This window comes from Hypomesus nipponensis, chromosome 27, assembly GCF_054491055.1.
Source record: "Hypomesus nipponensis isolate SF chromosome 27, ASM5449105v1, whole genome shotgun sequence".
NCBI classification, from domain to species: Eukaryota; Metazoa; Chordata; class Actinopteri; order Osmeriformes; family Osmeridae; genus Hypomesus; species Hypomesus nipponensis.
Window position 1 is genome coordinate 13774989 of NC_140387.1, and position 21310 is coordinate 13796298.

A 21310-nucleotide genomic window follows, 5' to 3' on the forward strand; every position below is an offset into this window, starting at 1 on the left:
TGATTATTTTTTGCATTTTTCAAATGACAATTCAACGCACATAGTGGAAATGCAATCCAAATTCAGTTTGAATGATTTTGAAAAGCATTTTAAATGAAATCTTAATACATTGCATATTTCCAATTTCCTTATTCAAATAGCAATTCAATGTGACAGCAAAAAGCACCCTAACAGGATTTAACATTTACTTGTCACCATTTACTTGGGTTAGTGACCCAAGTTCAGTGTTACCCAAATCACGGAACGAGGAAGTGACGTCTTAACTAAAGACTTGCCTTGATGAGGACTGACAGATTGCATTTCCTTTCTTTATAAAAGGTTTATGAAAAGTGTCAACCATTTACTGACAAAGGAAACCGATTATAACTTTATTAACTTGTGTCACTGTATTTTGAACTTGTGACTACATAAATACCACTTCAGCATAGGCGATTTTACCACGGGTGCATTTGCATCCCCTACTGTTGGGATGAAAAAAATTACATTTTCAAATTAATGTACAAAAAAAAAAAAAAAATGATTTTAGAAAATTTGTAAGTGATGTCTGAGTTGTATGTTCTGTCATGGTTTGTTGTACTTTTACAATTTTAAGATTTACTATTAATTTTGAGCATGTTTTTTTGAAGCAAAAAATAAATAATTCACTACCCTTTGCACGCCCAATTTTAAAACCTAGAATCCCAAAGCCCTTAAATATTATTTTGATGAGCCACATCAGAATACTGAGCTTGTTCACAATGAACATGATCAGTAGGTGGTTAAAAGGTGCATTTCCTGACAGAAGCTATTCATGAAAGCTACTTATGTACTACTATACAATTTGCTATATTGGCAACAATTGGAAAATAAAATCCCAGGTGCTTCAATCAATTGATTTATTTGATTTATTTATTGCAATAAAGATATACAAAGTATTAATAACCTTAAATGTTAAAATGTTAGAAAAAAGCATATCTGTGACAGTTAACAGTACAGTATATCAAAACATTACTGTTTCAACCAGCTGGGTAAATCCCGTTGAACTGCTTTTGTCAACACAGCTTTTCTTTGAAGGCATATAAAAGATAGAAATGTACAGACTGAAAAAAGAAACCAAAAGACAACATTTCTAAAGATCAAAATAGAAAAAAAAAAATTACATGCAAATTAACTTAAAACCAAACAAATAAGAAAATTGAAACTTGGAGAAATTGCTAAACTAAAATAAATATATATTTCTCCATATTAATTTGCCATTAATATTCCACTCCCTTAATTTATCTTGTTAGACCACTACGTTTATTTACAGGTTAGTTTTTTTCAAACGTTTACAGTGTGAACTAAGGGGATTGTTTAGTCATGAGTTTGACCATTACTTCTCTTCTTCATTTACAGTCATGGCTCACAATTCACAACAGATGGAAGTGAGGAGAGGGAAGAGGGGCTTTGGCTACAAATACATAGAGGATGAAGCCGTATGAACATAGCATTGCGGAAATAAGTAGACAACATTGTTGATCTCTTAAACAGAGCACAGTAGTGTCAAGTCAGCTAAATAGATTTTGGTGGGGGGAAGGCTACAGTATTGACACTTCTTACAACCCCCACATTCTAAATGTGTGACTATACAGCAACAGAAAAACACACACCCACAAACACATTATTTGGTTGTAACATATCAATGGAAATATTTGTTTATGTGACATCTTAGGGTTAGACAAAGATACCCTAACTTTCTGTATGTATATATATATATATATATAGATATATAGATATAAAGAGATGCAGAGTAACCCGTTTTTTTATGTAACATTGTTGCTTTGTAACAAACTGAGGGAATATTTCACACTGAACAGATCAGTAAGTAAGACTGTACCATCTGGAATCTAAAAAGCTGTTACGATCCCACTCAACCCATTACAAAATGATAACCAATTGCATGCTTTGCACAAACTTAAAGTAATATTTTGATACACTAGTGTGTATGTGTGTACACACATTCATTCATAATGCCATATTCATTTTCTACATAATGGATGGGCAGATGCAGTTATGTCTGTGTTAATCACACATTAACCTGAAATACAAAGCATTTTCCATGTGGAATTGAAATAGAAACGGCTGTAGTGTGTGAAGATGAGGTGAGGAAACCCGCACAGCAGAAGTTAAATAAAAATAGAAACTCTGCAGATGTTAAGACTGTATCCCCAAGTTAATCGCCCACTATGTGTTGATCAGATTTACATTCAACTGACCTAAACCTTGCGCCAAAGTCACATTCTTCTTTAGAAATTGCATAAATGGGGACTAGGTAAGAATTGGATGACAATATATTTGACGTACAGTATTTGACCTATGGACAGCGTGTAAGGCATGTGCATTATGAACAGAAATAACCCTGTTTTGATCCAGTAGTTTGATGGCAGTGGCTATTCTTAAAAACACCTTGAAAAGGACATTACAATAGCCTCCTCCTTTGGACCTTTTGCAGCCCTGTGAGAAAGGCCCTACGTGGTTCTTCAAAAACCAGGATTTAATTGTGCAGACACATTATAACTAGCCTAAATGGTCCAACTTGAGTGCGAGGTGAATTTAACTTTAATATAAATGAGAAATTGGTATTTAAAATCTGAAACTCATACAACAGTAGCTCAACTGCATAGAGGTAAAAATTGGTATCCACTTCAAAACATGCTTATCCATAGCTTCCACTTGCACCCCCTCCAATTATTCTAACAACTAGGTGAATCTCGCTGGCAGACAAATAGCCCGACAGGCAAATGGTCAAGCGTAGTATATGTCCCGGACCTTTGTTTGTTGTAGAATGAGTTAATGCCAGTCCGCTGACAAAAAAGGCATCAACACGAATCAGCACTTTCTGAGCAATGGCCTAACCTGCAGCAAGCACAAATTCCAGTCTGCGCTATTGTAACACACTAATGGGGGTGAAATGAAGACAAAATAATGATGGTTTATACAGTACATATACAGTACATGCATACACAGTTGATTCAAAATACTGGATAAAGACTGACATTACATTCCATTTCTGCTCTACTCCTTCATAGCTAGCTTTAATATACTAATTAGTTCAATCATCCAACCAGTATGGCTTATAATAAAAATTAAAAGGACAATCAACACTACAAGCATTAAGGCATGGTCTTAAATAGGCTGGCTGAAGGGCTATACCAGTTTTTAGAGTCACTTCAATGAAGGGACATGAAGTTCAATCCAAACTTGTGAATTCAGGTGGCATAAGATAATGGGGCATTCTTTAGTTTGATTAAAAACACTTGTGCTAGCAGCTGTAGAAGGCAACTGGCAAGGCCAATCTAAAACTGCTGGCCATTTTTTTAATTACATTTTAAAATGTTAAATTAAGATAATTAGCTCAGGATGGTACTTTCAGTTCTACAAAATATGCAATTCATGGGACACTGCAATTTGAAATTATATTTTCTATTTTCAAGATAGCAGAAACTCTGCACATTTTATTTAACAGCTTTAAGGAAGACTTAAAATATTTTTATCAAACTAAATTACAAACAAAGGCCCAGTAAAGAAACCAACTAGTTAAGAGAAAGAAAAAAGCTGTTTCCATCAAGTGAACCATCAGAGTTGCCATCAAGTCAGCAAACCCTGCTAATTTTATACAATTAACTTGAGTAAAATAAAAGAAAAACCCAATAACACATAACTATCCATTTATGTGTATTTCATCCTGGCAATATCTGGGGAGAGTGTAATTAAATGTGATTCATTTGGAAGGCACATCCATAAGGCTATAAAAGGTGTTGAAAAGAATTCTGCATGGTTCTCTCCTGACAAACAAGGAAAAAAGTATGATTATTGCTATTAAAAAAGCACTTAACTTAGAGTAACAGATCTGAATACATGAATAAATATATTAATAATAATTGGTATGTCAACTCAGTGTATAGGTGCTTTCATGCCAGATAAATTATTGGAGATCAAATAGCTGAGGGGTGCAAAAACGAACCCCACCTTCTACAACCACCATAAAACAAATATATATATTTTTTTTTGATCAGTGAGGGGGTTTACTAACTTCACCCAAATTCCCCTTTTCACACATGGGGAAGGTGGGGCAACATTTCTTTAATCATTATTAATATCATCATCTTCATTTCTCGCATCAATGTCTACCTGTATTTATCTTCAATGGAGTGTGTTTGTGGTGCATATATAAGTTAAAGCTGGATCTGGGATAGTAGGGGTGGGTGCTCCCAGAGGGAGCACACGTGTGTGTGTGTGTGTGTGTGTGTGTGTGTTTAAGAGTAAAAGGTGAGGACACTCTGGTGGTTGCCGCGGACCAGGAGGATAGGGGGGAGGTCCTTGGACAGAGTCTCCAGCCAGGACATGTAAAGAGCACTGGACACGGTTCCCTTCCTGGCTAAGGGCATGCTCCTGTTGGAGGTCCAGAAGAAAAAGGAAGGGGAAGTTAGATGAAAAGACAAAAATATTTTACAGAGTTTGTGTATACTGATGGCCCAGGTCATGACCATAACCCACCATTTCTGTCTAAGAATGCCTGCAATCCTGCTATTGACACAACGTTTAGTGTTTTGCATAGAAAAATACAATTAAAAAAAGAATTCATTTTCACTTAGCATTAATTTTTACAAAATAACCAGACTGTGCCACACTGCCAGGCCAAACCAGGTTGTTTGACACAACCAGTTTAATTCCCACATCCAGCACAGTATTCTAAAAAAAACCCTGTCTACCCATGTGATTGTTTATGTTGTGACCGACACTTCTGAACACAATATGCCCGTCTCCTCTCCTGTTGTGTCAGGAGTCAAGCTGGCACCTACAGTTCAATGGGCGCACTCCGGTTACATCATGAATACTGCATGCCCTGTACGGCTGTTACAAAAAGTAGCTGAACATCCTTGCATTACTCAACAAGGATACATCCTTAAATGTTTAATACTCTGCATTAAAAATACATTATATATTTACCTACAATAATAGCCATACCCCCCTATTTTGACGATCTGAAACGCAAGTATCAAAACGCAAAGCGCAAGTAACTTTGTGGGCGTGACTTCAGCTTGGTTGTTATTTTGCCGGCGGGATAAATGACTGTGAGCCTGGCGCAAATCTAAAAAGGGTTGGTCTGAAGTAGCTACATTACTAATGGGTGTGGTTTGGGCGTAACGTGCAATAAACCAATCAGAGCATCATCTCACATTCCCTTTAAGAGCAGCGCTTGTTCCATAGCGAATTGCTATTATTACGGCGGATTTGCCAGGCGCACGCCAGAGGTTCACAGCCGAGGAGATCGACGTTGTCGTCAGGGCCGTAAAAGATAGAGAAGTGACATTGTATGAGAAAGGCAGAGCAGTTTTCTCATTGCACTAAATTGCCCACTCATGCTACTCATTCAAATTATTATTCTTATTTTTACATATATATATTTTTTTGTAATTGTTATATTTTAAAATTGTTTAGTTCTTAGAATTAGTTTAAGTAATGTACTTAATTTATACCATCATATGTTTATTGTTTGCACCTTCCTACCACAGCAAATCGCGTATTTGTGTAACATAAGCTTCATGGCGAATAAACCGAATTCTGATTCTGATGGGCATGGGAGAAGAAACCTAACCAAATTAGCTTCGGTTAAACAGTCATGGGAGGAAATTGCTACCGTTGTTACAAATGAAGTTCACATACATAGAAATTTCTTAGGAAAATATTTTTATAATCATTGAAGAAATGTAACACGCCATAAATAAAAAAAAAAGTAACTTAGCTTCGCAGAAAGAAGACACTGGCCTCGCCAGCAGTGCGCACGGACCAAGCTTGCGCCCTTAAAATAGCATCTGAATATTACGCCATTGACTTTAAACCACGTTTTTCCCGGTCAGTGGCGGAATTGTTTTTCGGAAACTGCAAAATAGCACCAGGGAACGTTTGCGCCGGAACACGCCTCTTTTTTCGCTGAACCGCCCACGGGAGCGCAAAGTCATTTCGACGTGCGTCTGTGGAGGGAAAAGTCGGCTTTGCGTCGAGTGCAAACTAGGAATGACACTTGAGTCATTGACTAAGTCAATTGCGCTGGGTGCAAGATAGGGCCCTTAGTGTTAAAAGAACAAATGAAACTAAGTTATGAAAGAATGCCTATGGAAAAACACTCATTATGGTGACCTGTCTTAATACATAACTCATGGTGCATTCACACTAGGGTTGCATGATATTGACAAAATGTGATATTGCGATATTGAGTATGAATATTGCGATATTGATATTCATGTCGATATTCTTAAACATGTGTGTGACGGTCTGCAAGAACGCGTCAGATGTCGCAGCTGCTCGTTGTCGGCTAAGCCAAAAAAGATCGAAAATATGATTTCTGTTTAAAAATTGAGATTTTTTTATGTTTTCTATAGTTAACACCCTAAACTTGATTGTAACGTACTAAAAGTATATGATTACTTCTGTTCATTTAAACAGTTTTTGGACATGTTAGCTAGCAAGATTTTTAAGCCATGTTAAATCAAATCCTCAGTTTGCCTGCCAGTGTTGCCAGGTCCGCGGTTTTTCAGCGGAATTGGGCTACTTTTGAAGTCTGGTTGAATTTTTTGTCCGCTAGTTTGGGGAGACCTATTTTGCATTTAAATTATATAAATATCTTTAACCTGTTAATTAATAGCGTCACACATGTGATTGTTTGAAAGCTGGCCCCACAGAGTACCGTCACAAGTGTGACTCTGAACATTCCAACCGATTATTTTCCTATAGACAAAAACTATATGACAAACGCTATATAGTAAAAAAATAACTCACTCTGGTGGAAGCGTCGGTAATATTTAGAACTCACTCCTTAACAGGTTGAATAAAAATCTATATTTTAAATGAAATAATTTATTTATACCCAAATCCTACCAAACTGACTCCAGATCAGCACGTACACACATGGACATGGGACACGACCACATACACACATGCACTGTGCGTGTGCATAAGTGCCTAATGCTCTCAGTCTCCTGAGAAAACCTCCTGAAAACTGCTTTTAATGCTGGCATACTAAACAGTTGGTGTTACTTTGTAGATATTACAATAGATTTGGCAATGATAGCAATGCTGTTGGACTTTAAAAGCAGTGTATATGGTTTGGCAGGAGCATATTTTGAATTCTGATATTGGGCTAGTTTTGATTGGCCATTGGGCTGGTCAGGCTGTTAAACTTAAAAATAACTTGCTGAGAAGTTATTGATGTAGCCTCGTAGTTAAACTTACATTTACATTCACAACGTGATTATGAAAAGGATTTCCTTTCCATATTCGCCGCAGAAACGAATGAAACGGTGTGGAATCTTTGAATGCAGTTTTCAGTATAACAAATATCGGGATGGGATTTGGTATCTTTTATCCAGTTCATTCAGAAGCTTCTTGAAGCATTCTTTATCGACTGTATAAATAGGCATCATGTCTTGGCCAAATAGTGTTAAAGCATTGGTGATTTTGTTATGTCTCTTGGAGCTCTTGTTGTAGGCCATCACTAGCAAAAGCTAGCCTGGCTGCCAGCCCAACTTAGCCCCGCCCACAAAAACATTTGGTCGTGGAACCTCGGTTGGGGAGATAACTATGTCCGAACAGGAGCTGTTCGGACCAATCAAATTGTCAGGGCGGGCTTTATACGATGATGGACAGATGATCAACAGTAACGTAATCAACCACATCACCAAAGGGCACTTGGGTTGAATTTGTTTTCAACAAACAACATATTACGTTGCTCTGATTGGTTGTAGGTCTATCCAATTGAACGAAGAGGCATTTTCAAGTTCGGTTGAAACACGCCCCATACTCACAGCCCAATGGAGAGATCTCAGACTCATATTATGACTAGAATTATGAGTATGACAACGTCAGGCTAAACAAAAGCACTCGCTAGCGATGTTTGCTTTGCTAGCTCTGGTGTATTAACTGTGGCAGATTTTTATGGGATATTACTGTGCACTCGTTGTACAGTATCTTGTGGTGGTTTTTGAGGTGAGAAAAAAAGGTTGTGTTGCGTCTTTCCATTTGTTCCGCACACTCACAGTTTGATCTCCCTCTTCACTCACGCTGTCAAAGTGTGCGTGTCTGCAATTGGCCAATGAAATACGCAGCTCTAAATTGATGACAACACATAGCCCCCGGCGCATCTCTCCACAAAACAAACAAAATATTGCACACTTTTCGGGACATTTTCAATATTGATATTGCACAACGTGATATTGTAAAAACGATATTGAGTCAATATATCCTGCACCCCTAATTCACACCAGAGCAGAATCCCACCAACTCTGATTAAAAAAAGATCCCATTTCAAATATAGTATGGCTGTCACATACTGTAGTGTGAGATGGGTTTGAAGGTCAATAGCAGGGTACCATGGGAGACCATCAGTCTGTGGCTGGTGGACAAGATTATAGAATACTTGGCTGAGCATGGCAGCAGTGGGTGGTATCAGTGAGTGGGGAGTAAGAGGTTCATACTGTGTATTGTGGATTGGGCAAGGGCCGAGCCAGAGGTAGACGTGCACAATTAGCCCTCAGCCCCACTGGATAAGGAAGGGCATGGAGAGTTGAGGATGCTGTGTGTGTGTGTGTGTGTGTGTGAGTGAGTGACTGGAAAGAAGAGGAGGTGGAAGAGGGTAAATTATGGGAATGGTGGAGCGCACAGCTGTAGCTGGACATATGCGTGTCTGTGGTGGGCAACGAGCTTCTCCGTTTACACGGAAGCCAGATTTTTTCAATTGGCGCCTGGTATTGACAGAAATGTGAGACATTTCCCACATCTGCAGACTGCAGGGGGTCAAAGCCCTAATGGCATCAGATGCAATGGTATGGCTGTGTCACACTCACAAACCAATAATGATACCTCTCACAAACACACATTGCCTGAATAAGGGCCGGTCAATGAACTTACATGACAATAAGGTTGGCTGTGCTCGAGTGCTCCTTCAGTAGTTCGTTGAGTCGGACCTGGCGATTAGTCTGTGGAGCCAAAACAAAAAGGTCCAGTTAGATACCAGTGGTGTCAATTTGGCAATATAACCATCTAAAGCAGTGCTGAGATCAGCTTCATTGTAGACTGGGACCCATTCCCCACCCCCCCAATAAATGCCATTCCATTTACATACAGGGACCAACTTGTCTATAAATGTTTGCGTACTTTTTCCACAAGTGCATTTTTACAGAACCAACAGGACTAGATGGTTATACACGGCATGGTAAAGGCTCCCTATGATTGTCTAAACAAGCTTGTCAGATCGGTTGTTTCAAAAACATATCGTTACTGCGTGACCCCCTCTGCCTTAACCATTGAGTAAAAGTAACCCCGGACTCATTATTGAAATATATTTGCGTAATTTGATATTTTCCAACATCCCCAAAACATCCCCACATGGCTGACCTTGGCCCTGTAGAGCTCCAGCTCGTTGTCAGTGATCCTCCAGGGCTCGCTGTTCTTCAGCCTCTCCGCCGCCTCCTGCTCCATATCATCCTCCTTCAGCCGGAATGGCTCAATCATCTCCTCAAAAGTAGTCACGCTGGACATAACAGAAGATAGATGCGTTATGACACTCGAAGATGGAGAGTTCATGTTGATTGGTCGATGGTTTCTGGCATTAAGGATGCATTTATACGTTATATCACACATCAATCAGCTATTCCAAGGAAAGGAAAAATGAATAACATTTTCTTTATATATAGCATGTTCCAATCAACCTTGTGTAGTTAAACATTGCATTTCAGCCGATTGCTAGTTGGGCCGCAATGGCACCCACCTGCCAATAACCTCAATTGTGTGATAAATGTTGTATTTTATGCTCATTGCTAATATCGGCCAAAATGGTGCCCAAATCCCACCAATTCTCATTCCTATTTGAGAATGTAATTAAATACTTTCTTGGAAGCATTTGAATGGGTACACACATGGTGACTTGCAGTTAAACGCAATTAAAATTTTGCATTCCTTATAACCCATACAGGTTCAAGATGATTTATTACTGGGGGGAAATAAATACAAGTAATGAAATAAAGACTTAAAGCACTATTTTCAATCACAAAAAACAACTTACTTCTCCTTGGCAGGTTTGGTGTTGATGTCTCCAAGAACTGTGATATCAGAGAAGTCTATCCTGAACTTGCTAAGTAGGGTTGCCATTCTGGAGGACAAGAACAAACAAAACCATAAACACACAGTTCCTTCCAAACCACTCTCAATCCAAGGAGCATTTGGGAGATAGCAGCCTCCAGCCACTTCCAGGAGCACAAGATGCCAGCCTGAAAGCGGGTTTGTTTGAAGTAGCCGTGCGTACAGGTGTGTGCAAAATTGAAACTTTTGCAGCTGGGTAAAAACCTAACATCTTTAAATTTTAAGTGGATTCTCTTATGTTAGGTATTCTAGCTTTCTTTGAAGATAAAGCCCAGGGAAATGACAAAGAACCTCTTGAATTCCCCCCCAGATTTATCAAAGGGATATCTAAATCCTCGACAGCCTGTGTGGAAGGAGAAGATATGACGATGCGGCAGCCGTAGAACGTTCCCGAACAATCCAATTTTAAATCAGTGATGAAATGTCTGGTTAGGAGCTGCTAGTCAGCTCAAACACACATTATAGACACACAGCACAGACACACAGCACATGGCTTTGTGATTACACACACACACACACGATGATAAAAGGTTTGCATTGCTAGTGCTAATTTTAGCTAACAAAGGGATGCAAGAGGCAGCTGGGAGGGACAATGACAGAGGGGAAGACAGACATTTGTTAGACAATACTACCATGTGGGCTAATAATATGGAGAGAGAGAGAATGAGAGACAAACACATAATTATTTTAAAAGAGACAAACATGCCTCTGATTGCAAATACTGAATCTGCATACGGATCAGGGGTTTATATAAAAACAGCATGCAACTTTAATGTGCTGCTGCACGGGCATAATCCTGTGGTGGCCTGACACTGACTAAGCAGGATTTTTGGACGACAATGCGACAGTCTAATCAAGGTCTTGGAGGGAGGGTGACAGAATCTCATCACTACCAACAACACACAATATTACATTATTTAGCCATCAAGCATTGGGGTGGGGGGGTGAGGGTTAGAAGGTTCAATGAGACTTAAGACATTTGATTAGTTCATTTTCAGGTCCAAATTAAAGTCCATACTGTGTTAAATAGTAGCCTGGCTGACAGCCCAACTTCTGCCAGCCCACAAAAAAATTTGGTCGGGAAGTTGGGTCTGGAGGGTCTTGTATTGGGAACAACTACGTACATAAAACCAGGATCGGGACGGACCAATGAAATCGCCAGGGCAGGCTGTATACGATGATGGACAGATGATCAACAGTAACGTAATCAACAACGTCACAAAAGAGCCCTTGGGTTGAATTTGTTTACAGCAAACAACATATTACGTTGTTCTGATTGGTTGTAGGTCTATCCAATTGAGCGAAGAGGCATTTGTTTTACGAGTTCGGTTGAAACACGCCCCGTAGTCACAGCCCAACGGAGAGTTTTCAGACATATTCTGACTAGAATTATGAGTATGACAACGTCAGGCTAGTTAAATAGTTAAAATTACTCTTCATACAAAAAAAAGTTCTCAGAATGTGAAGCCAGTCCTGGCTACTTACGATCTGCGGTCGTGGTCAATCCGGTTGATCTTTCCACCAATGAAGACGCGGATCTTGCAGTCCTTCCACCTTTTCTTATTGGTCAGTAGGTAGGGGATGAGAAGGGTCAGGCCTGGGGGGAGGAGTCAGGAAGACATGGTCACAGGTGATACAGTGGAGGGCTCTGGAAGTTCAGGTTTATACTGTACCGCTCTTCAGACTTCTTAATCTTGACAGTTTTCCCAGAGAACTATAATATGTATATATATCCATCAGCTTTTGCCTAAGGTGCTAGGTTGTGGTGTCCTTAGGTGTGTATCGTGTTTTTTCAAGAGAAACCACAAGGTGAAGGTGATTTATCTACTTCAATCTAAATCCTTGAGCCAGGACTTAAGAATATCTTCACTCAGTCACTACAATCCACTTCCCATTACAATTACCAAATAGACATGGTTGTCAACCGGTCGTAAGGTCCAATTTAAATGTAGTAACCTCCAGAGGGCCTAACTCACCGCCATCGTCAAACAGCCACCATACGTCCACGGTGCCCTTAACCTGCTTCTTCTGGAACTGCTGACTGGCCTCCAGAAGCCTTTGATCTGTTGTGTTCAATGGTAAGGTGGGGCTCTTTTTGTCTGAAGGACAAGAAACACACACACACACACGAGAGGAGCACACCCACCAAAAAGTGCAATATTAGACACAGTAAACTCAGGAGTGAGATTCTTACTCTAACGTAACTGAGCATTTCTCATGTATGATTCCCTTTGTGCCTTTGGAAGTGATGCAAATCTTAAAGATGTGAGGAAGTTGCCGTTTAGCTACACTAGTCATCGAACTGTGGAAAGAATGCCTGACATAGTAGTTTAGGAATGTAAACTGTACAGTGAATGTGTTAGGTACTGGATTGGTGTGTGTACGACATCCAATCAGATCAACAGATGTCACTATTCAACAGTTCCTGGAAATTCCACAGGCATTGCTTGAGTCAACAGGAGAGGGAAAGAGAGTGAAGCCATCCACTCTAGAATGACACGGACAGGCCTAAAAGAGGAGGAGTGGTAGAACAGGATAGGGATAGAGCACTGCAGACACACTGTCAACTCCAGAGAGAAAAAGCAGGCACTTAGGACATGAGAGGAAGTCAAAGGAACGAGAGGGTTTAGAGAAAGAGAAAAAACACATTGGGTGTGCCAACCCACACTTAAGAAGAAGACTTTGTTGCAATGATATTGAGCACATCAACACACAGTTTCTCAGACTGGGCTCAGCTACAGGAAGCTGGAACACGCTCGGCATAGAAAGAGGACAGGATGTGGGGGGAAAAAACCCAAAAAGGTTATCCCCAGAGCCAGGCAGGAAAAACTAGTAGATGACAAGAAAAACGGGTATGAGCGAGGATGTTAGTACAAGAAAACTGAAGTGGGAGAGGTGGGGGGGAGGACAGAAAGATGACAGAGAGATCGTGTGACAGAAAGAGAGCAAGAGGAGAAGATGAAAGGAGAGAACAAGTGAGAGTGCATGCGTGAAAGCACGAGAGAGGAAAAAAAAGCAACTCAATAAGGTGGGCTGCCTGCCTTTTCTCAACAGGGGTTGCGTCGGGGCTTTGCCGTCATCCTCGTCATCTGGATAATTGTAAAAAAAAAAAAAAAAAAAATGAAGGGAGGGAGGGGTTAACATTTTGCTGCTGTCAGTGATGAGAAACACGTGTAGACTGTGAGCTACAATGAGCGGTCTGTTTTGGATTGATGTTGACTGGCTCAGAGGCCAATTAACTAGGGTAGTACAGAGACCATATATGAGGCCTCACTGGTAGAAAGCACACATCCTTAGGGTTCTGTGAGGTGACAGCAAGGTATAGAAAATAGAGATGTTTATAATTCCCACTGCCTTTAGTGTAAATTTGCTAATCGCAAGAAAGCCAAAGGTTCTCAGGGCCAATGTTTTTGCTGCTTTAAAATCCGTGGTTCTCCAGGTTCTTACTCTATTGGCCCACCAAGTGAATGGGCATTAGCTAGAAACAATGGGTTCAGTCTGAAGTGGAGGCCAAGACTATGGAGGAATATGACAGATCTTGACAGGTTAAATTGTTGCAATAAAGTATTCAACTGAAAGGTTTAGGAAGCTCTACCTTTTGACAACATTAGAATAGGAAATTATTTTGTGGAAAATTACTCCATTCATAAGCACTATGGTGAACATATTTCTAAGAAAACAATAAAGGTTCCGTATTAGCATTGCTTTCCGCTAAGAGGATTGCCAAAATGACATTAATCTTCTATTTGCCGGTTTGGTCAGTTGGTAATGGGCCAACAAAATTCTCTACCTATGCCCCCCCCAACTAGTTCACAATTACAAACCAACTACACAAAATATGTCCTGGAATAGAGCACATACAATGATGGTTGTCATTATGCATAATGGTAGTGAATGGTAAGAAGTGGGGCTTTGTGGCTTTTGCTGGTCCTGGACATACAGCAAAATGCTGGAGGGTAGGAGAGAGGGACTGCAGTTCTTATGGGAAGGAACAATGAACTAGGCCTGGAGTGCAAGTGTGACGCTGAATGTAATCTAAATACAGTGTCATCATAGAAGTTCCCAGACTGTCTGTCCTGTACTGTGGGAACAGTTTCCTGTTTGTTTGGCCACAGTGTGGAGAAGACATACACACACAATTATACTTTCATGAGCAAAAGCGCACACTCTCTGGGGGAGTCACTTCGGCCTGTTTGTTTGTACTCTTGTTACCCATTCTCCCTCTTTTCACACACACTTAGTGTTGGAACCATCTGTGGGCGCTGGACTAACAAACGGGGCCCAGTGGGACTGCCGGGGTCAAGGGATCAGAGGAGACTTCCTCTCCTCGCAGCTTATTGGAGGGGGGGTTGCTGCCCAGCCCACTTGCAGAACAACTTAGATTTGCTGCAGCTCATTCAAAGATCCAAAGTTATTCTGAGAATTATGTTAAACTGCTGTCTTACATCCCCCACCACAAAGCCATCCTGTTTTCAACAGGTGGAATTTAAACTTCAATTCTAAAGAATAGTTTGTTTCAGCGAGTGTTTCATATTGATGTACACTGGTCTATACCCTTCGCTCACAAGACCATCTAGAAGGTTCTACTTTAGACCTACAAATACACATTACACTGTACTGTATACTCGGGTGTTTATGTACAACATAATGTTCATATGGATTTACGACATGTGTGTGTTCTCAGAGTGACCCCTGACCTTTCTGGATGGCAGGGCTGTTCTGGACGCTAGTGGCCTTGGAGGAGAGCTTGGAGGAGTCACCATCAGAATCTTTGCTCATGTCGATTGACACCACCACGTCCTTCATACACGAGGTCTTCTCCTGGGAGGACAGAAGGTCATCTGGGGGAGGAGAAGGAGGGAGGAAAAGATGGAAACAAGCTTTTAAAGCCTTGCAGTCCAGTGAAATACACATAAAACTGCTCGTGCTCTAAGTTGGGAACAACAGTTCCTTTGCTTGTTGACTACACATTTGGACAAACAAGGGCTGTTCCACCTTTAACTTATCGAAGTTGAATCTAGCAGAGGGAGGTACTTATTGACTGAAGGGGAGGAATTGTCTGAAATGGCTCAGTTGCCATTTTAGAAAAAAAATTATGGTGAATTTGAGTGGTATTTTAAAGTCACCCTGTTCTTGACTTATTTTAAGTAAGAGTGATTAAAAACAAAACAGTTGCACGGGAATAGGGTGAAAATGTACTTTCTTTAAACATAATGTCCAACATGTAATTGGGTGATCCCATCTGCAACCGACGCAAGCACACCCCACACTTTCCCCAGAAATTGTACCCTCTCTAGTTCTCATTCGAATGCTGATAACTGAACTCAAAAAACATTTGTGATCACTGTGCCAACTCTGTCTTTATCTTTGTAAGCAACTATTCAACAGCAGCTTATATTACCTTTGAATGATTTACTGATGCCTAACAAAATGTGTTCCTAATCATGATTAGTTGTTCTTCTTATTAATTACCCATACTTTCTTGTGTAGGGTTTACAAAAAGCAAATGACACATGAATGGGTGACTAAATGGGTGTGTATGTGTACTGTACCTTGTCCTTGAATGTGGGACACATCCAGTCCTTCCTTCAGTCGGAGAACAACTGCACCATACTGGAAATCAAAGGCATCGCTGAAAAAAAGAAGAAAAAGAATCATATCTCTGTTGGTATTTCACAGGAAGCAGTTTGACATTGACCATGGCCTCGTCTGTCTTGACGTGCTACAATAAACTGTACTTTTCCACTTGGAAAACACATGTTTACGCATAAGCCAAGCTTGCACAAACAAACAAACTCATGACACTCGGCCCATGACAAAGGTCAAGGTAAAAATAGAAAATCTCTCTATATTTCTTCTAGACATTCTAAACATGTAGATTCTCCATGGTGACTAACTACATTGTTGTATGTGGACTGGAAAACATAGGCAGTAGATTCAAAGTAAAGAGCACATTCCTTAGCATATTAGCACTTTTAATATGCTGGGTCTGAACCATCCCTAACCTTCCAATCTAATACAATAATCCCTACACTTAGCCAGGAAAAGATCATCCTAAATCCATTGACCATAATCTCACGTGACTTGTTAAGGTTGAGGGTATGAAAGGGGGTTTTAGATGACCAATCTAGATTGGTGTGTGTGTGTGTGTGTGCGCACTCATGCTCCTCCAAGTATACTACTCATTATTCCTGTGTCATAGCAAATCAACTCAATGTCTCAATAACAACATGTCAATGTGTTTAAGAGGATGACCATTTTAAACCAAACAAATCTCTGGACACCCTTTTGAAGAAGGGATTTGATGGCATTACCAGCCCCCCGTTCCCCTCTGCTACTTACTGGATCATTTGGATGTAGGTCTCCACATTGTTCATGTCGCCATCCCTCCAGTCATTCTTGAAGCCCACCACCAGAGTATTGGGCCTCAGACGACCCAGTCCAGATGCCTTTGGGAAACATTAGGAGCAGAGAGAGAGCACAAGAGAAAACCTTTAGAAAATCCACCACACATCTAATCCACTGGATCCATTTCACATGCTTCTGCACCAGATTACGCAATCACTTTCGAAGCGTAAACAAGCTGGCTTGGGGTGTTGGAGTCAATCTGATTTCAGTTCAGTGCACTGGTCATTCTTTGATTTTCACCTTCTTCAGTCTCCCACCCTCATGTGAATAATTGTTGGTAATTTAATAGAAGCTTTCAGGTACTCAGTGCCTTCCATGGGATTTGTTTCAACGTAACGTGGGTTTGTTTCTTGTAGTTGTTTACTTCACGCAAAGACTTTACTAGCTTGGAATTCCAACATTTCAATCATTCTAATACTATTCCAGTACACTTGAAATGTTAATGAGTTGATAGTGATGATGAGACTGGAGAGATCTCACCTGGAGCAGGTATTGGGTGCCCTGTCGTATGTCCTCAGCATACACAGCCGTGTAGAAGGCCTTGGTCTCATTCCTCAGAAGCCAGCGCTGGAAGCGCACCTGGTCATTGGCCAGCTCTTTGAAGTTAGGCCTTCTTGAACCCTGTGGGAGACACACACATAACAAAATGTAGAGAAAAGGTTTCAAAATGGTGCATTCACAAGTGGATTCATTTCTCACTTTTCATCCAAGTAGCTTGCTTTGTTCGCAGGATTGTATCCTGTTAATGGATTCAAATTTCAGAACTGAATTTGGTAAAAGGGCTTTTATGTACTCGGGCTGTTAATCAGAAGGTTACCGGTTTGATCTTGGCTGTGCCAAATGACCTTGTGTCCTTTGGCAAGGCACGTCACCCTACTTGCCTCGGGGGGAATGTCCCTGTACTTACTGTAAGTCGCTCTGGATAAGAGCATCTGCTAAATGACTAAAATTAAATGTAAAGGCTTGAATTGAGCAGCATCTTCTGAAACATGGGTCATTTATGATACAAGTACTTAAGTGTACAATGCAACCTTTAGCCAAGAAATTGTTCTGCCATTAGGAGAGAATGTTTTTACCTTTACTTGGCTTATGTCACAGTACAAACTCAATTTTTCCCTTAGTGCTAATGGAAGAACAGAGACAAAGGGACAGAGGATGAGGGAGCAGAAGGGGGTCAATACTGAAGGGCACAGTCTTCAGTATGCCCAGTGGATTTGTGGGATGTTTAGAAGCCTTGTCACAATCAATCCAACCGAATATGCTTTTGGTTAATGCCGGTGACTTGCAGTACTATTGGCAAGGGAGGGTCTGTAAGGTGGTGCTATTAGGCAGACACGGAGGAACAACAATTACATCACCACGGTCTCCACACAGTCTTAATGGAATGGTCATTTTATTTGTCTTCTGGTACTTAAAAGTATGGGATTTGTACTTTACAGGAAAAAAATTGAAGTTAGAAATCCTTAAAGGGGAGCATTGGGAAATGTACAACAGTAAACAGGGGTCCTAATGAGGTAGGGGGGGGGGGACTAAAAGCCTTTTCTGTTTGGTTGCGGTTGATAATTGTTTCAGTAGGACAGTTTGAAAGGTTCCAATTTCCTCTTCTTTAATCACCGGTCACAAATCCCAATGACATTAGTATCGAGCTTGACAACAATGTCTGAAGAACATTAGGAAGTAGTGTTGCGGCAAATTGGTTAATAGATTGTGTATTGTTTTTGAAGGGAACTTACCGTGCGGACATGGCCACAGATCATGAGGCCCACGTTCTTGGTGAAGGCATGGACCAGGTTGAGAAGAGCTGGGCGGGAGTTTGGGTAGCCGGTCATCACCAGGCACTGGGGTCTAATGCAATCGCCCAACCGCAAAAAAAGTTTATCATTTAGCTAATATCCAAGCCCAATACAGCACATGTCCACAACTTTTGCACATAATTCTCCAATCACATGGACACAAAGCTTGGCTTTTATCTTCTCTTGTGCCTTCTCATGACCTTGAGAAATGTATTCATCCCTTTCAGTAGGAACAAAAATGTTTTAGGAGTAGCGCACATCAAAGCAAATATGTTAAGAGCCTGGGATTTAAAAAAGAGCCAGTTGGAGGGGGTGGTGAAACGGGCTAACAGTGACGTAGGAGTTCGAAAGACTATATCAGACACTCCCTAATCCCTCCAAGGTGTATCGTCATGGGAACACTTCCAGGGAACATCATTGGAGTGTGCGTGGCATACACGAACATTTGAAAATGTCTATGGCAGGATCGTATGCTGTGGGGCAGAATTCATGTCATCTGCTATGGTTTTGATATGAAGACAACGACGAGGATCCTCCTTTTTTATACCATTGTTCCTAAACATTGAACCTGGGGACCACCTGTGTATTCATTGTTTCAATCCAACAGAGCACCAATTATACACCAATTAGTATGTCAGGCAGTTTAATGGGAATCATTAAACTAACTAAAGTTACTGACACTTTCCCATTTAAGAAGTATTTGGAGTTCTCATCCATGTAACTGAGAATTGTTATAATGCTTACAGGATTTAAGTACAGTCAAAAGGACTGCAAGTTAAGAAACCGTAAGTACAATCCTTACATCCATAAAGCACCTAAACAATACACTTGATGGCACAGAGGTTATTTAGAATAGAAACGGGGGAGAGTCGCGGAAGTGTGAAGGATGCAATCTGCCGCTGTCTCACGACTCTGGAGCCCAGGGGGTCCATGCTGCAAGAGAAAAGACACCTCTGCAGCTTGACTAATAACAGTCTCCTGATCCCCTGCTGCTTGGGCTGCAGTTTACTGCCTTCCGATACCTGCATGGCTCAGTGACCTCATGTTTGGGACGACTGGCTGGGCTAATTGAAGCGTAATTGAGCGAAGGAGCCATTATCAAAGTCGCTCACATACATTCAAAGTAGAACCAAACATTAACCTTTTTGAGATTAAGACTTGGGGAAATTGTTCTAGTGTAGCCCTGAGACAAGATTTCTTGGTAATGAGTATTGGATCAGCGGGTGACCTCTCTTACTTTAAGGAGTTGAGCTTGAGGAGATTTCGGTTGGCGTTAATGGTGCTCAGTTTTACCTGAAGTTCTTGATATGGTCCTCAACTCCACTGAGTTGCAGACTGTGAGTTAGAGCCTGATGATAGGTGAGAGCCTGGGTGGATGAGCCCCAGTTCACATCTGTAAAAGAGAGAAGACACATACACACACTTATTATATGGGTGGTAATCTCATGCTATGATATTGGGCCAAGGGCCATGTTCCATGTAGTGTAAAAGTCAGAAGGGCTGCTGTGAATGTGTGTGTGTAGCTGCATGTCAAACTGTGTGTTCATGTGGCTGAGGGAAGTACTGCAAGTCAAAACTGTGCATGTGTACACAAGTGTTATTGAGCTGCATGCCAACCATGTGTTGAGCTGCTAATGAGTGCGTGTGAGAAGTTGTGTTTGTAGCTGTTGACCGCGTGTTCATGTAGTATGTATTGTGCTCAAATCCGTGTCTGTGCTCCCCTGGGGTCTTCCTCAGAGGGTCAGGTGTGTTTACACAGAGCGAGCGTTGGGTCCTCGTGCGGGGATGCCTACCATCTGGGGACACAGTTGGGCAGCTGACCCCCATAGGGACATTCACTGTGATCCCCAGCCGTATGCAGAAAAGCCCAACTAGCCCGGATATTCATCCCTGCAAGTACTAGACTTATATAAACCAACCCTTAATTATCCTGCTGCCTTACCTTAAGAATGAGGTTTTCCTTCATGCAATCACCATAGAAACACCGCAGGGATAATCTACAATACTATTTATATTATGCTGTGGGGTGATGACATTCAGAAATATGTATAAATCTGTATGATATACCAATTAGTTACAACGTAATTATTGTACAAAATATAGGATAAAGTTGCATTTAATTTATGGGTTCATTTTCACTCTGTTAGACAACTAGATATCAGTTTCCATAATACTGCATTTTCTATAAATGCATTTCAGTAGTGTTGGCCAGCACAACAACATCTTAATTGTTATGCTAATACCACAACACTTCTAGGGTCTTGTTGCAGTCGGTTTTAAAAGTACATATTGCCATCATGTTATTGAGTTTGCCGTTTAAAAGGAATACGTGAAGTGTTATGGGGTAATGAGTGTTTTAGATTGAAGGATAATGCACAAATATTCAACATCCATGCTACACTCCATACCAAGCTTAGCTCACCTGGCTTCTTGTAGCTGACGTAGATGTAGAGGCCCATGACTATGACATTGGTGAACAGGGCAGCCCACCAATTGATGACGAACATAACCACGCAGCATAGCACAGCCCCAGCCAAGGACACCCACATGTTGTAGTACTTAAAGCTGGGACGCCATCCTAGAGTAGGGTTGGGGAGTGACACAATGGAACATCCACAAGCGTAATTAGAGGCACTTAACACGGACCATATAGCTCAGCCTGGAACTTCCGAGGCCATTTTAGAACCATGAAGGCTAACACGGTACACACTGGGGGTTTCTTTGGACGAGAACTATTTCAACAGTGGCATGACATCAAGGGGCATAGGTTATAACCAAAAGTCTATAGTAACTCAAGTTAACAAAAGACAATACTTGAAAACAACTTACAAACTAAAGTTTTATACGTTACATTTTGCATCCTTGCATTGTTTTAAGTTAAATTACTGAGTAATTAAATGAAGGCTTAATGCAGCTTAATGACTTATTAGAACAGCATGGATATGTACTTGGAT

The 21310-nt window shown here is 40.8% G+C and overlaps 1 protein-coding gene across 2 annotated transcripts in view; it reads right to left on the reverse strand.

Annotated features, from left to right (window-relative positions):
- Window positions 1-870: 870 nt before the first annotated feature.
- slc12a2 (solute carrier family 12 member 2) overlaps window positions 871-21310 on the reverse strand; it is a 61658-nt gene continuing 41218 nt past the window's right edge. The window contains exons 14-27 of one of the 2 annotated variants that reach the window (XM_084693717.1): window positions 20779-20934; window positions 19650-19749; window positions 18297-18408; window positions 17044-17184; window positions 16498-16604; window positions 15708-15787; window positions 14853-14996; window positions 13197-13244; window positions 12132-12254; window positions 11641-11752; window positions 10079-10165; window positions 9412-9547; window positions 8926-8993; window positions 871-4410 (exon numbers count right to left, since the gene is read on the reverse strand). In XM_084693717.1, coding sequence (XP_084549843.1) covers window positions 4275-4410; window positions 8926-8993; window positions 9412-9547; window positions 10079-10165; window positions 11641-11752; window positions 12132-12254; window positions 13197-13244; window positions 14853-14996; window positions 15708-15787; window positions 16498-16604; window positions 17044-17184; window positions 18297-18408; window positions 19650-19749; window positions 20779-20934 — 1550 coding nt within the window. In that variant the 3' untranslated portion in view covers window positions 871-4274. The remainder of the gene's footprint in view (window positions 4411-8925; window positions 8994-9411; window positions 9548-10078; window positions 10166-11640; window positions 11753-12131; window positions 12255-13196; window positions 13245-14852; window positions 14997-15707; window positions 15788-16497; window positions 16605-17043; window positions 17185-18296; window positions 18409-19649; window positions 19750-20778; window positions 20935-21310) is intronic. The other variant, XM_084693718.1, reaches the window with a different exon arrangement.